We start from the raw sequence: 18058 nt of genomic DNA, 5'->3' as shown, positions 1-18058 counted from the left end.
ACAAACATAAATTCAGTGACCAAGTCTACTCACATGATTTTAATGGGTCCAAACATTTATGTAAAACGGGACCTACATGTAAAGTATGACAGGGAGGTTCAACACTGTGCTACTCCAAATCCTCCTAAGCAACTCTGGTTTGCTGTCAAAGTGTTGTGCCATTGCAAATGTAAAAACACCCACAACACAATACCTATTTCAAGGGCTGAATCTCTTCTCACCTATCTGGGTGATGATCAGTCCTGCTCTCTGTGCATCAGACATATTCAAGATCTCAGCATTTCCTTACCCACGCAAACAGTTAAACAAGGACAAGACAGGCATGCAGAGGCAGGGAGAACTGAATGAGATTATAGCAAGATGTTAAGGAGAAGTTAAAAGCTACAGAGCTAGGCATTTTCTGATATAACTGAACAAGTGATGTAGTAAGGGCATTCCAAAATCAGAGAGTGGCTAAGGTTGGAAGGGACCTCTGGAGACTGGCCAGTCCAGCCCCCTTGCTCAGCAGGGTCTCCTTTGCACCTGGTAGGTGCCCAGTTGGATGGGAATTCATCTAGAGGATAAAAGGCATCTCTGGCTTTCCAGTCAGATATTTATAGATTTGTGGAAATAAAATCGTACTTCAGTGATGTCTGGAAACTGAGATGTTCATATATACAAAGATAAAACTGCAGTGAATCCTTTCAGAGGCAAAATTGTGAAACTGTTTCTGAAACACTTACGATTAAAGGTTAAATGGCCCATAGTAGCTTTTGACATCTTTATTTAAAGATCTTTATTAAAATTATTCATTTATTTTAATAAGTCTTTACTTACTTTCTCTCTGCTTTATGAGCTTTTTCTCTGCAAGTGGGTTAACTGAATTAACAGCTTTTGTTTGTGAGCAATTACTGCACTGCTGTTGGAAGTCTCAGCCATTCTAGAGGAGCTCTCCTATCCACCCAGAGGTATCTGCGCTACCTGACCCAAAAAGGGAGATTTCCAACAGAGCTTTTGAGAAGACTTCATCTTCTCTGATGACAATTCCTGAATGGAAATGATAAGGCTGAAAAATACAAGAGTAAAAACTTTGTGGGTGAAATGCCTGGCTGAACTTTGAAGAGGTTACATGAACTCTGGAGGGCAATGTAGCATGCTACTCATTTTCTTGAAGCCTGAAGGTCATGTCCCGGCCTTCATGCTAAGGAACAGGGATTTCAGAAAGGCCCATCTTTTCAAACATTAGTGCTTAGAGAAGGAAACACATTTTAAAAAGCAGAAAGAGAAATTTATCACAAGATTCATCCTAGAGATTTCAGATTATTTTGGAAGATAGCTTTTCCCAGTCTTGTGGAAGCTGTTAAGCCTGGAAGAAGGAAGGTTCAGCAATTGGCAGCTTATGTACAACACTCAGCTTTGCAAATACCTTTTTCACAGATGTGGCATGTTTTACTTGCTACTGTTAATGATGATCAGTTAAATAACTACATTTAATTAAATTTTTTTTTCCTATCTGCTTATGAAAATGGTGAAGCTGAGAAAGCTTCAATAAACTAAATATGTTTATCCAAAACCACAGTAGTATTGTCTATTTAATTCATTAAATATTCTTCCAGAGGAAGAAAAAATGCCCAATTTACTCCAAATACAATCTACTTGTAAATTTCAAAACCCTTGAAAAAATGACAAAGTAAAGTCCTGGGTCTTTCTAGAAGTTTTGAAGATGCCACCTGTACTAGTAATAGGTTTAAGGTTTAAGGGCTTCTAACCTCATCATTCACAGCACTGAACAGCACATTTTGCTTTGGAAAAGACACACATAATTAAATAATAGGATTTCTTAGGACTCTAAGTGTTCAGTGGCTAACTGTGTGAAAAGAAATCTGAAAGTTTTGAGGCCGTTTATCAAGTCCTATGTGCACTAAAAGGACTCTGTGCCATCTTTTGTCTCTCTATAATGGCTTCCTAGAAGCCAAGTCCAAAACAGTTTGCCATATATGAAAAGGCAATAGTGCTTTGATACAGCATACCACGTACATGCTGAAAAATAGGTACAAAATCCTGTGCCACAAAGGACTCTTTTCTAAAATAAAAAGCCTGTTAGTGAAGTACTTGAAGAGACTGAGTCTATCAGACTTGTGAAAGAAAGGTTTTTGAACTACACAGAAAAAAATCACCCAGCCAGGAGCTGAACAAATTAATGCTTTCAAAGTCACAGCAACTTCTTTAACAAGTAGAAAAGTAAGTCACATTCTCCAAAGGAGTTTTAAATGAAGAGGAAAAGATTATGCTTTTACGGAGTGTTTTCAAAAAATTCTCAACACGTATGATAAAGAATGATGTAGACAGAGAAAAATTAACCCGGTTTCAGCAGCATAGGCAGACCACAGCTGCCAAACTCCCACAAGTGCAAAATATAGAAAAAAGCCCTCAAAACAAAAACACACCAGACTGTGCTGTGTGTTGTCAGGAGTATAATATGACTTAAATATATATTAACATTAGAATGTTGAATGACCATATTAGCTGGTCCAGTGCAAAAATATTTTTTGAAATAACAAAAGGACCAAAGAACTGGCTAGTAATTATTCCAAAGAACTCGGCTTCATCAAGGCAATTAGAGCTCATGGGGTGCTGATACTTTAATGAAAACTGTTGTTGACCTGGTGATGCCACATTTTGCTGTGTGCTAAATGTTGCTGCCTTCCAGGATCTTTGGGAACATGTGAAAATCTGTATCACACATACTGGATTTGACAAAACTCACCACTGTCCTTTCCTTTCTGGCCTCCTATAAAATGAAAATTGGCTAAAGTACTTTTTGTTCAGTATATTTATAAGTGTGTGTATATATATGTGTATATATATACATATTTTTAAATACATATTTAAATATGTGATTTTAAAGTTTGACTTTGAATAACGTTTTGCTTTTTAAGTGCCACAATGGATGTTTTCTAGGAAATGGTTAAAGAAAATCTAGCAAAAAAAATAAAACCAGCCACCAGCTGTCTTGCAGTCCCAAGAGTGATGTTTTGCTTACCAACATGACAATAGCATTCTTTACCAGATTATGTCTGGGCTTGCTAAAACATGTTTTTCTATAATCTTGACATGTTTTTGGCTTTATGATTTATCTTTTTCAAAATGCACTGCTAATAGATCTCCTAACAGAAGAACTGGAATGACAAGCTTTAGGTAATTCAAAAGACCACTTCAGAGGTGGGTCTGTGCAAACTTCATGAAGTTCAGCAAGGCCCAGTGCAAGGTCCTGCACACAGGTCAAGGGGATCCCAACCACAAATACAGGCTCGGCAGAGAATGGATCGACATTAGCCTGGGGAGAAAGACCTGGTGGTGTTTGTGGATGAAAAGCTTGACATGGCCTGGCAATGCATGCTTGCAGTCCAGAAAGGCAACCAGATCCTGGGCTGCATCAAAAGATGCGTGACCAGCAGATTGAGGGAGGTGCTTTTGCCTCTCTGCTCTTGTGAGACCCCATATGGAGTGCTGTGTCCAGCATTGTGGCCCCCACACAAGAAAGATGGACCTGATGGAACGAGCCCAGAGGAGAGCCGTTAAGTTGATCACAGGGCTGGAGCACCTCTCCTGGGAAGACAGGCTGAGAATGTTGGGGTGGTTCAGCCTGGAGAAGAGAAGGTTCTGAGGAGACCTTACAATACCTCCCAGTACCTAAAGGGGGCTTACAAGAAAGATGGAAAGAGACTTTTGAAAAGGGAATATAGGGATAGGACATGGGGGAATGGCCTTAAAGTGAAGGAGGGCAGGTGTATATTAGATACTAGGAAGAAATGCTTTACTCTAAGAGTGGTGAGACACTGGACAAGTTGCCCAGAGTTGTGGACTCCCCATTCCTGGAAGTGTTCAGGGCCAGTCTGGATGGAGCTTTGAGCAACCTGGTCTAGTGAAAACTGTCCCTGCCCATGTCTGGGGGGTTGGAACTAGATGATCTTTAAGGTCATTTCCAACACAAACCATTCAGTGATTCTATGAAATGATAAATCCTTCTAGTTAAGAAATAAAGCTTCCAGTGCTGTCCATGCTAAAAAGCATTGAAAGTACCTAGTGCAAAATCAAACATAAAATCTATCCTTATTTCAACATTTAATAAATATTCTGGAAGCGCATGCATGGTTCAGGGAAAGAGGAATGAAGATGTCTTGCTGAGTGAATAGCAAATTAAACCCCATTGATCTCTGTGAATGTGCACTGACAGATGAGCCCAAAGACATTAAGACACCCTGCCACCCCAAAAAGTTTTCTTTTGTGTAAGATCTGTTATTGCCCATGTAACACTGATGTTAAGGCGTCACAAGACAGAAGATCTGAATACTTGAACAACCTTTGGCTACAAACGGCAGCTGTTTCATATGCATGTTTTAGCCAATTCATGTTCTCTTCCTTCTATCCTCTGAACAGCAGTTTTCAATATCAGGACCTTTTCAACATTCATTTACAAGACCCACAACTGACAACATAATGATTAAAGCGGAAGATATCTTAGCAGACGTTCTACTGAAGACATCACTAACAAAAACCCTGACACCTTGCTTCAAGAAGTACCTCAGGAATTGTACTGCCAGTAATTGGTCCAGCTGCTTGACCATCTGTGAGTCATTACCACACACCCCACGCAGTATTTGGCAGTGCAGAAGGCCTAGCAATACCTTCACGTCCTTCCCAAAACCTGGTATGGGTGCAGCCTGTAGATTACCATGTTTGCTTAGATCTTCACTGAGCAGGTGAGCTTATTGAAAGTCATATTAATTTCCATTTCCATGTCTAGTAAACTTGTCTTGAAAAAGATCTGCTGTTGGACAGAGGGTCCACAAGCAGAGAAGATAGCTTCTAACATCCACATCCAATGATTGTGTATGCTGAGGGAGTACAAGGGGAATGGACTGATGACTTTGACCTGGTGTGCATTCCCAAATGGCATCATCTCCTGCTGCTTTTGGAATGACACAGGACTAAGGGGACTATTGATCTGGCTTTGCTGGGAATTTTTCTTGTTTTTATAGGAGCTCTGCTTCCCTGCTTGCTCAGTCAGGATTTGCATGTTATTCCAACTCTGCTGCACATTCTATCCTTCCTGCCTTCCATCTTCTCCTTTCATTTTTGGTTAGATGTTATACTTTTTTTGTGTTTCTTAGCAAAAAATTAATTCAAGCTCAGAAAATCCTTTTAACCCTGCTTCATTACTTAATAAAGCATGTATATTAGAAAATAGCTACTATGAAACATCTTAGAAGCCGCTAATTAATCAGCTTCCAGCATTTCATTGAGATTAAACATGACATACTTACTGACACTATAAAAAACAGAGATGAGGGAGGCTGGGCTAACTGATGTCATGCACATGATTGAATTTTGGATACCTCCTACCAAACAAATTTTGATGTGAGAACCAATGTATTCTCATAAAATCATTAAGGGATATTAGCAAACCAGATTTACTTTACTGGATGTCAATTTAAATTTGAGAACAAGATTCTGTGGCTAAAAATACATAGTTTGAATGGCAAATTACTGTAATGTCTCCATACATTATTAGGGTACATGTTTCCCTTCAACACAGAATAATCATGACTACACGTATTTTAGTTTTTGTTCACAACTCAATTATGAAAACACGCAGTGCTCTGTAGATTACCTCCTACATGTCTTGCCACAGCTGAGGCCTTGGAGCTTGTGGGGAAGAGGATGTGCAGTTCTTCCACTCTTGTCTTTCTACAAAACATTCACAATTTCAGTTGAAGACTTTGCCATTTTTACCTTGGAACAATTGTGTCTGAGGACACCTCTGAAGCTTCAGGCAGACACCATTTGCTTTGCAGCCCATTCCGCACATGGGATGGTTTTTTTCAGGGACATTGCTCACCTCAGATTTACTGAAAACATCAATGCTTATGGAATATTACTTTCAGTACATTTGAAAATGCAACTTCAAAAAACCCCAAACTTCCACCTTTTATATATCACCATAAAAAGCATCCTTTTAAGGAGACTGTACAGTTATGCTTCTTATAGTACAATTTAATATTGCTTTATTTGTTCTACTCGGTTAGTAAATTCTGAGGTTTTATTACAGTATCCTCCAATTAATTTTCTTTTAAATAGGCTGAAGTGACTGTTTTTAAACTCAGCAGTGTGAGGGCAGGCAATTCAGCATAGTTACAACTTAGGGATGCGAGCAGGTGTGAGGAAATGACAGATTTATTCCAGTGCTGTAGGAGTAAGCACATGTCAACATAGTCTGCCCAAGGATCAGGTCTTCCACAACACAGTGATACCAACTGATAGAGCATAGATTTCTTTAAAAATGAAACATGCTTTACTGCTTTGGCTTGTAAAATGCTAACACATAATTTTAAAACTTCTGCATCCCCCATTTTACACAACCTTTTGTTGCAGCAGTGCTCTCTTTGGAGTGAGCCAAAGCATACAGTGCTGCCTGTACTGATCCCCGAGAGCTGGGTCAGGCACACAAACAATTTGACAGGCTGAAAAAATTTAAAACCTTGGCTTGACTGCTTTGAGTAGGAAGGTATCTTCTGAGTAAACTTTTCTACCCACTGCACTGGCTAAGGAAAATCTGGGTTCCCACTACTGTTTCCATAAGCTTCTCTTCCATGATTTAGACACCTGCTGTGTATTTTCCAAGTCTCTCTAAACCCCATGTTCTACATGACCAATAGAAATTCACTTTCAGTTTGAGAAGCTATAATATACTTCTATTTTACCATGTTTATTAGAGATCTGCCAAACACACTTCTTTTCTAATTTGTGTTTGAACTTGAGAACAGCAATAGCTGTAAGAACAGTGATAATATAATTCCCACCTATTAAGATAAATTTAAGGGCAATGAACACCAAATAAGAAAATGAAGGCATTATTACCATTGATGGGGGGCAGGCTTGAGGATTTTGAAGCCTCAATCCCCCGTTTTGAGCTGCACCACTATTGTGAGTAACAACATGCCAACTTCAGCTGTTCTTGATCAGAGACCTCGCCACGTCCAGCCTTGTTAATTGCTGTTGCAGTTCTGCTATTTGGTCAAATGGAATTTGTGTAATCTGGTGGGTCAAAAACTACAGAACTATGGTTTCACAAGAACTGGCATATGCTGGGGATGAAGGAAGAAAAGAAAGAGAATGCAGAAGGAGCTTGGAGTGAGGATAAATGACCTGATGTAGAGTGCAGATCTGAGTCGAAACATCCCAATAGTTGAAAGACACTAGGACTTGAATCTCCAGGAACAGACTTGACAGATGCTGGCTCTGTATCCCCAATGGGCACTTTATATCAAATCCTTTATACTTTCACGTGATAGCAAATTTGAGTGCAGGACTCCAGTGGATCACTGTAAGTGGATCCCACCTACCAAGTTCTGCTTGAGCCTGGTTGCTGCAGTTATGCCAGCATCGCCACATAAATATAGAATTTGTCAGCTACACTGATTAAAAAATGTAGCTTTCTCAATTTACACTGATATTTGATAAGAATTTATCTCAGTGGTAATGGCAGCAGAGGCAGCTCTTGCCCACTTGATCCTGGCACTGTCCTTCTTGTGCCAGTGCAGCTGTCTGTAGCCTCACATTGATCCAAAGGAGAGGTTAAAAATCATAAAATCATAAAATGACTTGGGCTGGAAGGGACCTTAGAGACCATCTCATTCCAATCCCCCTGCCATGGGCAGGGACACCTTTCACTAGACTGGGTTAGTCAGAGCCTCATCCAACCTGGCCTTGAGCACTTCCTGGGATGGGCCATCCACAACGTCTGGGCAACCTGTTCCAGTGCCTCACCATCCTCACAGTAAAGGATTTCTCCCTAATACCTAATCTAAACCTACTCTCTTTCAATTTAAAAATGAACCTTTTGTCAGAGTATTTTTAACCAGTTCAGTCTTGATCCAGCAAATTGCACAATCCCACAAGAAGCAGGCAGGTGTGAGAGAGGAGGTGGTTCTGGGTGTGAAAGGGGTTTGGGAAAATGGGGTGCAGCACTGACTCTAAAGAACATCAGGGATGGGGTTTCCACCAGACCAGCTCCTAGTAGGTAAGTGATTCATCAGATGCTTTTGGTGTTGGATATGCTGCCCTCTCATTCCTGGAAACTGCTGTTTTCTGGAGGTATGTTTCCTTCAGTCCTGCTCACTAGGGGAGGCTCAGAGAGCTGAGCTCTGCCAGTGCTGCTGCTGGCACCAGGGGCCTTTTCAAATGGGTGTTGCTACGGGCAACTGTGTATAGGAGAACATAGCCAGAGGCTGAGAAACCCAGAGGGATGGAGCAGAGAAGAAACAACAGCCCAGCAGGAATGGCTCTCAGAGCAGGTTGTAAATGCTGATAAAACAAAAAACTACAGCCAATGTGTCAACGGTCTAAAAGTTATTTTATTGCTCCCAGAAGTACATGTGAGTTTTCACCCTTCATAAAATGAAGGTGCTGAGGATGGGGAGCAGACAGAGAGGTACAGAAGCACAGCAAAGCAGTCAGCTCTGCACCTTCCTCTGCTGTCTTCTCTCCTCTCGTGAAAGATAAGGAGGAGCTGGCATCTGCAGAGGGAGATTTCTTCATCATGATCAATTTACTACCTTCGTCACATCTAACAGGGCGCCTTTGTTTTTGCTGTTGTTGTTATTTTGTACCCATCAGGGGAATTCACATTTAAGTTCTTTTAGAGAAATTTAGTTTCTCTTGCAGAGCATGTGACAGGAATTTGTACAAGCAAGTTTAACCTGAGCAGTTCAGCTCTCCAGGAAAAGAGCAGGTTACCCTTCTGTGTGACCCTTCATTGAAGAAAAATTTTCATTCTTTCCATTACCACAAAAAGTAGCAGAAATAGCTATTATACATCTGAGTTTAAAAGCTGACTTTTACCTCCCGTTCTTTTGCAACTGTATTGAGAAATGTAAGATGGACAGCTCCATGCATGCCACCAGGCCTCAGCTTTGTAACCTTTCCATGACTATAGCAATGAGCCAGAAAGCACTGTAAAAGTAAGATAACAGGTATGTATGCCAATGCTACTGCTGGCAACCTGTGGCAGTGTTTTTCCTGTGTCCTCCAGTTTGCCTTTTCCTGCTGTCCTGGTCTCTCCTGTGGATACTGATGCAGGGGAACCAGGAAGACAATACTGCTGCTTCCCTCTCAAAGGCCACCTGGTAAATCAAATAATTGATTTTTCTTATTTTAATACTCCATCCCATTGCTGTTTCCTTTCTTTTCCCAGATCCAAGATACCACATTAGCTTGCTTGCCTGTTTTATTTTTCCTTAGGCACTTTGCTGACAGAAGTCCAGGCAGTTCAGGAGGAGGGGGAGGAACTAGGACATTACACAAATAGTCTCCTTTGCAACACACTTGTTCAGATTAGACTCCATCCACCTCTGTTTTATATGACGGCAATTCAGCTAAATCAATCTTTTTTTCAAGTACGGCAAATTACTCACAAATCCAAGTAAGACTAAAGTCTCCTGGGATCTTATTCAGCCAAACATTATTCATGTGCAGCTTTGAGTTTCGTGCTTTATTTATTTATTTCTAAGGCAAGAAATTGACTGCAAAAATAAACAAAAATTTGTCCCAAAATTTGCAAGGAGGGCTTTAATAACTTATCATATCATACCATTTAATTTATTCTTCTATTTGCCGGAGGATAGAAGAAAGCTCTCTGAAGAAGTCATAGTAAACAGTCATTGACAGTTTATATTTCATTTTTTCAGTAAAGGATAACTTTATCCAAGCCAAACTTCAGTAAGTTGAACTAAATCACATCAGAACTGTCACATTTTCAGGTCTCCAAATATTTCCCATCATCTTTAAACAGATACAGTAAAAGTCTACTAGCAGCTCATAGAAACCTGAGATGGCTTCTAAGTAGATGTGATTCTACTTAAAGACAACATTCAGCTCTCCTGCTCCTGGTTTTTCTCTTCTCTCAATACAAATCGAAACCAACTCAAGCATTTATTTTTCTTCATTGTTAATTCAGCTCTCCTCCTCCTGTTTTTTCTCTTCTCTCACTTGATACAGGCATAATTTGCTAGAAAACAACAATCTTACATTCTTCACATTTTAAGATTCTCCCCCCTACTATTTATGTGCAGGTAAACTAACTGGAACATTGCAAGGGAGAATTACAGCTTTGTACACAAAACACAGAAGAGAACAAGATTCCACTTCAAAGCAGATGCACAGCACATGTGCATCCACAGATGGAACACTGTGTTTTAGCACACTGGATAAAATGCAATATTGACACCAAGAATTAAGAAGTAGTTGCTAACATTTCCCACTGTAGAACAAGTGAACAGTTCCATCAATACAAGCTTGGTTTTGCCAATTTAAAGTAACAAGATGCAGGAAATTGCCACATTTACTCTTCACAGAAAGTTAACTGTCTCTTCATGGGTGATGGATACTTTTGAGTTCTTTTCACACACTCTAAAATTTCTCCTTTTCTGACAAAACTTTCTCCTGCCTTCCAGGATGAATCCCACTGAGTGTCAACGAGCAATATTGTACTGCTATGAAGGGATGCTTCGTTTGAGCTTGACAGATAGAAATTAGAGCCTTTCAAGGGAATATGCACAGATGGTGTGTGGCTTATGCCTTGAAAAAAGTGAAGTGAAGACAGGAAACATGAACTTCAACTCTTTTAGAAAGAAATGCAGTTGTTGACGGCATGTGCAGATAAGAAGCGAGTGTGCAATGTGTGCAGTAAGGCTGAGTCTCAAAGACTTCCCCTTGAGCTTCTGACCAAAATGTGAATGACTGAAAATACTGTCACTACTTCCAAAAACTGGCATATTTGCTTAGTTTATCCTATGGTGAGAAATTGTGGGCTTGAAGCTATGACAAATTGCAGTGCATGTCTTTGCTTCGAGAAATGAATAAACGTATGGATGGCCATTCAATCCCACTGATGATTCTTCATTGCACTTTCAATTGCAATGTATGGATCTGAAATTTTCTTTCAGTGATACAGAAGCCTGACCTTCTGTGCTTTTTATTTTTTTAATATATTTTATATTTTTTATATTTTTAATGGTCTAAACTGATCCTGATATAACTGGTTCTCTCAGTCTACAATACAAATCGAAACCAACTCAAGCATTTATTTTTCTTCTTCATTGTTAATTACACAGTCATAGACTACTGAAAGTGAGAAGAACAACAAGAAAGCATTTCATCTGTGGGTCTTCAGAGGGTTTTTTTAGTTAGTTTGCAGTTAGTGAAAACAAGTGAGTTCTGCTTTTACATCTGGGCAGATTCCTGGGCAGCAATATACAATGCCATAATATTTTGGCTGCAAACACTACAGAAAAGTGATGATTTAAAAATATTTCCATTAAATAATCACCATGTCTGCTACAATAATGTGTTTATCAGCATATGGAGTGGTAATAAAAGGCTAGAGTAAAACATTAGACTAACATTCTTTCTATTATTTAGAGTTCTATTTTAGAAGCTGGAGACAAATATCTTCCACAGAGCATCTTCTCATGTAGTTTGATGCCTAGAATGCAGAGAAATATGGAAGGAGTCACTTTTCCCCCTATGTAGCACATGAAGTTCAGAAAACCTGACACATAAAAACAGCAAAAACTGTTCGTGTCTGAAAGGGAGCACATTATGTAAGATAGGAGATTATGTTTAAAGCAACAAAACTGTTTAGATTAAGAAAAGAAATAGTTGTTTACTTGGAATTATATCAATATTCTTACTGTCAATACTTATTGACATGGGAAAGTAATGAAATTCTCAGCAGAAAAAAAAACCCCTTCTTCCTAAATTCTAAAGGAATGAATCTCTGTCAATGCTGATGGACAAATTCTGCCCTAACTCCAACAGCTAAAATGAAAGAAACACTGAAATTCTAAGCCGGTCAAATGATACAAACCCAACTGCTAGACTGGCTGTATCTAAAATCACTTTTCTGTTTCTCATGCAGTCACAAAAGCATCACAGACCCCTCCTTTTTCCTAAATTAGAATGATCTCTAGACTTTTCTTAGAAAAAAAAATCTCATGATACCCTATTATTTTCATGACTTTTTCCTAAAAGCTCTATCTTCTTTCTCTACTCTTTGTATGTAGCTTGAAGCAAGAAAGACAAAGCATAAACTTGACCAAGGGAGAGAAACCTGGTCTTTTTAATATATTTCAGGTGTTCTATTAAAGAAAAAAAAAAGACAAAGTGAAAAAAAACAAGCAATGAAGCAGGATATTAAAGACAGACTGCCAGAACAAATGATTCGGTCCCCCCACATTACTTACTTTCAAACCAGGTGAGGCACTAAATTTACAAAATATTTCCTAATAATTTTAAACCTGTATGGGGTAACTAAAAAAACCCATTCCATTGGGTGAAGTATACAAAATCCCGTGCATTTGGAGTAAAATCTTGGCTTGGCTGAACTCAATGGCAAAGAATCACTCTGAAAACTGCAGAAGCTAATGAAATGATGATTCACAAGGCTTTCACACTGGTATTTGCTTGTACTTTTCATAACTCATAAACTCAAATATTATATTCCATTATCTATTCCATTGGAATGGAAATAGAATGTACATTCTACTGTGATTAAACTGAATCTCGCTGGAGTTGTATTAGATAATTAAGCATTTTGCCTAATTTGGCAGATATTTAAAACCAAGACATAGGAGAAGCAAAGTCTATCAGCTAGTGGCAAATCTTTGACTCCTTTTCTTTTAACAACTTACAGCACTAATTCCTTGGCTAAGCAGACGTACCACGAGTATAAAACAAGTGCTTATCAAGAAAGCATATTAAAGTAGTAAATGCAGCAAAACCACACTGGAACTCACAGCATCTAACAAATTAATCCCATTGGCAAAAGGCATCTGCATGGCTGACCTCTGACTGACTTCCCATGCACAAGTTACTCTACATTTGACTGCACGTACACTTCCACAGCTAAAGCTGCCGTACGCTGTTGCTGCGGGGGCAGAAAGGATGTACTGCAAAAGACCATGAACAGCAATGGCCTTACATTCCTGGCCTTTCCCACATTTCCAGCCTCCCTAACAAGGCAGCATGTTAACCCTGCAGCCTAGTCTGGGTTTGCTGGCTGGTTTCAGTGGCTGCCCCCACTGTTGTGTGCTGTTGCCCATGTTAGCACCACCTAAGTACTTCAGCACTTCTAAGAGAGCCAGGCACTGACAGTCAGACACTGCCTGCTACACAGTACAAGGCAATATGCTCAGCATGGGAGCCCCATGTCACAAGGTGGAAAAGATTGTAAATGGCACGAAATAAAGGCAAAAGCATGCTTTTAGAATTACATTCACTTTACCACTCCTGTGCTACTGTTTGGTTTCCCAGGGAATATAGGTATGGCATTATGGTGTTTGCCTGCCCAACATGGTGTTTCCTACCTCTGAAAATAACCAGGTAACTAGTCTTTGTAAAGGGAAGGACTGCTGCCAACTTCCTACAAGAAAATACGTCTATATCAATTAGACAGGACTTTAGTCCCCAAAGCATAATTATTTACACAGCTTATAAAATAATTAACTCTATTAGTGTATATTCTCATCTGCCATGCACAGATGTTCGCAGAGGAAAATTTTACACTAGCCAAAGGGTTTGGTCTATGTTACATCACTTCTTTCTTATGCCTTTGTAACTCCACTACAAAAAATCTGTTTGGATCTGGGGAAACACAACGATGAGTCAGACACCAAGATAGAAAATTCAGTGACTTATAAATGTGCTGTCAACGACAGATGTAAAACTTTGCACAAATCTAGAAAAATGCACTATCTAGAAAACAGAATAAATACTAATTCATAAGGTTGAAAAAAATTAGGGGAAAACACCAAAATCTCCAAATCATTTCAATAGCTTAGTTGAGTAATAAGCTACATAATACTTCAGCTACATTACTTTTATATTACACAGAAAAAAATATGAAAATATTCTGAAAGCTACATGTTGGACATAGCTTTTCTGTTAAAATAAAGTTACATGGTATTCCTGAATTTTAAGGAGAATTCTTATTATATCAAGATTTCTAATTCACTGAATAATTATTAAATTGGGTAAAATATATCATGCAGTATGATCTGCATAACTCCTAGCAAAATATCACTCATTGACTCATAACATAATCAAAAATCTTTTTCTGTGCAAGAACCACATCTTACCAGAAGAGGTGTTACATAGATCCCTCTTCTGCTTATGACTGAGCATGTCAGTTCCCTCAGCATCTCCAACTGTAGTCCATCTCACACTCTGCTTGACACAATTAAAATCTTGGATGGAAGGAAATAATAAGAAAATATTCACAAAAATTTTAATTGACTTAAAGATAACAGACAATCCATGTAGCTAGAACACTTAACAGTAAGCAATTTGTAGACCACTGCTGATTCAAACCCACAATCTGATAGCTAATGATTATAAAATTTCCATTTTTTCCCCCTGATATTTATCTTACACTTTTTCTTGCTTAATGTTAGCCCCTTACTATTAATCATGGTTTTTTCATGTTAAGTAAATCCACTCCTCCCATAATGTTACATTTTCAAATACCTTCAGATTGTCACCAGTTTCTCCTACAATATCAAATATTTACAGGCTGTTTCATAACTAACTCTTACCATGCAATTAGTATTTGCCTTTTTTTAATCCTCTGGCATTTATTCACACCTCAACCTGCTGGAAATACGTGTAGCTCTTCCTTTAGCTCTCTTTATTTGGTAACAGGTTTTTTTACAATAGAAAAAAAATAGTCAAAAATCTCTGTGTGTTTACCCAGATGAAGTCTTGAGAAAGCACTTCAGGGCCCCAAAAGCCTCCTCCACTTTGGCCAGTTGTGTGAGGGACTGATTGGGACTGGTTGAGGTGGGGAGCTGCCCCAGCTCATTGCCCACCCTCTGGTACCATTTGTCACTCCTCTGCCTGGCTGTGGACAGGGATGGTGGCAGATGATCTGTTTGCTCCACTTCCAAACCCTGTGCAGCCCTCTGGGATCCAAATGAGCTTCTAGGAGGCTTCAAGAAGCATCAGCCTGAGGGTTTTCTAGAGAGGCTCTGTGCTACAGAGGCAGTACAAGAGCTGGCACTACCCTGCCACCTAAATGAGGGAGGCAGAGCTCCCAACTGCAGACGTCTGCAGAGCAAGGACAAGGACAGCTTTCCTCTAGTTCCTTGTCACCTTCGCAAAACTCAGTGAACTGACTAAGCAATAACTGAGTTTTCTGGTTTCTAGAAGTACAGTGGAAATACATAACCTGACTTGCCAAAAACAATTGTATTTTCCTTGCCCCTAAAGCATGTATCGTGAAGACATGCCATTAGAGCTTTTAGTGCTTGTGACTCAGAGGGGGAAGGAAACTGCTGGGTTCCATTCTAAAGAAAATACTTTCTTAGAAAAGTGTGGGTTTATTTTAAAAAGTCTGTAAAAGTCACTTTGATTCCTCAGAGTTCTTTCAAAATTACTGGAATGTGTGATGTATTCATACCTACAACAATCACATGAAGATATTTGTTAGGAAACTCATGCTGTCTGCAGCCTAATAATGTTATTTGCTCTAAAACTCAATTTCCATTGACCTTCATGTTCTGAACAATGATCTATTAGAGTTAACTCAGGGCAGCTCTAATGAGGACTTAGGAGAAAAGTCTGTATGTAGGTCCCTGTTAAAGCTTGTGGTGACTCTCCAAAATCCAGAGTTTCAGTGGTAAACAGTTAACAGTAATTTTATCCCTCCAAGTAGCCTGTGTCATAGATTAAATTGATTTTTTTCAGGGTTTTTTTTCTGATGAAGACAGACTGAATTAAAACTTTATTTCTAAGCATCGATTTCAAACCACCATTCATATTTACGTGCTACGATGACTATCAAGGGCTACTTAGACTGTAGCCTTTCTGATTTCATTATATATTCTGGCCATGGGCAAAATTAAAAGGCATACCAAGTGCTAAAATGGCAATAATACAAAGTATAGAGAGGCTGAGTTAATTTTATCACTAGCAATTTTGCTGTTACTATGGCAAGTGTGAAAGTATTCCCATTATTTAAGGCAGGATTTTGCAGTGCTACAAGTCCTCATCTCAGAGATACTTAAACCCTTTTTTCATATACAAATTACTTCTACTAAACATCCTTGACTTTTCCCTTGTGAAAAAATGTTGTCAGCCCATGGTCTCACACATCAGTTGCAGCTTTCAAGACAGTTTCAACACAGCATTTGGATCTGATTCTGTCTAAAACTGCATAAATAAACTGGCTCTCCTCCTGATTTTATCCTCGGCCAGGGAGACCACAATTGGACCTTGAATTTTGCCAAGGGAATAGTTCAGTAAAGTCTCCCTAAGAAACAAAAATCATCAGACTGTGGGGAAAAAAAGGAAAATAAATACAGAAGAAGCAGCATAAACTATAATAAAAAACTACTTTAATGCATTAGTGTATGTATGTCTCTTAACTAGTGAATGATTTCTTCATCAAACCATGCCCAGCTGTTCCCTGAGAATTTAAGTCAAACTCCATGCTTCATCTTCCAGGAGAACAATTACAAAATACTTTCTCCCTAATTTTCTGCTGTGCCTCTAAACTTCTGCCTGCTCATTTTCAATGGATAACTTCACACTCTTTTTGTCTTTCTATTGCCTTTAGTTTCCAAGTGAATAAGTGGTTAATCCGTACAAAGCAAGCAGCAAAGCCGTCACAACAGGTAAGGAGCAAACCTCCAAATGCTCCAAATTGTCTTCCTACCTGTTGTTTAAGGGCATACTTGAAACAAAATGGTTCATCCTTGCATGGGAAGATGTGGGACGACAACCTCATGAGGGCTAGCACTTTTCTCCTGATTTCTTTTTACCTTGGCAGAATATCACAAATGATTTCTATTTGGTTAGAGAGCTTCTTAGGAAAGCAGGGAAAGGTAACACCAGCAGACCATTAATCCTACCACGGTAAAGGCCGGGGGCCCAAATCAACAGCGTTTATGCATGTTGCAAAACATGAAGAATGTGTGTATAACACCTACGTGTTCACCCCTCACAAATACATCATAAACACTGTATACACAGACATATGTATACTATCTCATGTATCTCTCATATACTATTCCTTAAAATCATACAAGCATTTTACTCCTGGTACATTTCTATAAGGCCAGAAGGCAGTAAGTGTTTCTCCTCATGCTGAGACATTAAGCCAGTGTTTCTTCCATTCATGCATGGTTGTGGTGGAGGTGGGATGTAAAGATCCCACAGCATTTAAAAGGTGTGGGGAAGTCCTGCAGTCCTACCCATATCCCCACCTTCCTGTCTGCCAAGGCACTCATCGCTTTCACTCTGAGAAGGGCCCCAGATAGTGCTGTAGCATGAGATCAAATTTGGAAATACAGGAAGATCTGCAGGAAAACATCACTTCAGAGATAACTGAACACTAATTTTCAGTAGCTGGCAAATCATCCCTGACTTATATAAATGGGAATTCTAAGGTGACTGAAACTCAGATGATAGCATAGTCCACTTAAATTTTCATGTTCAAAACCATCTGCAACAAATTGACAGCAACATCTTGGCTGGCTTAAGTGTGAGAATTAATTTTAGGGTCTAGTCTCTTGCACTAAGATAATCAAGTCCATATAGTCCAAAAGAGCAATTTTATTCTGATTTTCTACTTAAAATACCTTGTTAAGGGAGGCATCTTTGCAAGATGACACTGTTTGCAGTATCGTAAAGACCTCAATCAAGTCACACCTTTGAGCAATATCTGGCTAGTGTAGCTTGCTGATTTCTTGGCATACTTCCCATTCCAAAGCACTGAGCCAATCTTAAAGATATTTCAAGACTAAATACAAATCACCACAACTAACATAACTGGATGCATCAGCATGAAAATATTAAATTACCCATTCCTTAAATACATTCCTTACCTTCCAGATACATGTTTATTTTTAAGAACAAAGCATCACTTCTCAAGGAATATATCCAGTAATACAGAGTTTGGAATAAAGAAAAAATTCATAATCCAAACTCATGTAGGCAAGAAACTGAGATATTTCCTTTT

General features: G+C 39.1%; 1 protein-coding gene across 2 annotated transcripts in view; it reads right to left on the bottom strand.

The window, feature by feature from the left end:
* The window catches only part of LOC121673264 (potassium channel subfamily K member 13-like), a 49893-nt gene that overhangs the window by 10229 nt on the left and 21606 nt on the right, over nucleotides 1–18058 (bottom strand). Inside the window, exon 2 of one of the 2 annotated variants that reach the window (XM_042046428.1) lies at nucleotides 5654–5730. The exons of the other annotated variant lie outside the window; for it this stretch is intronic. Coding sequence (XP_041902362.1) covers nucleotides 5654–5730 — 77 coding nt within the window. The remainder of the gene's footprint in view (nucleotides 1–5653; nucleotides 5731–18058) is intronic. 2 annotated transcript variants of the gene reach the window in all.

Source organism: Corvus kubaryi, unplaced genomic scaffold (assembly GCF_017639235.1).
Source record: "Corvus kubaryi isolate FWS band 111438036 unplaced genomic scaffold, C.kubaryi_AGA036_p1.0 65302, whole genome shotgun sequence".
NCBI classification, from domain to species: domain Eukaryota; kingdom Metazoa; phylum Chordata; class Aves; order Passeriformes; family Corvidae; genus Corvus; species Corvus kubaryi.
This window is presented reverse-complemented; position numbering and strand designations above follow the sequence as displayed.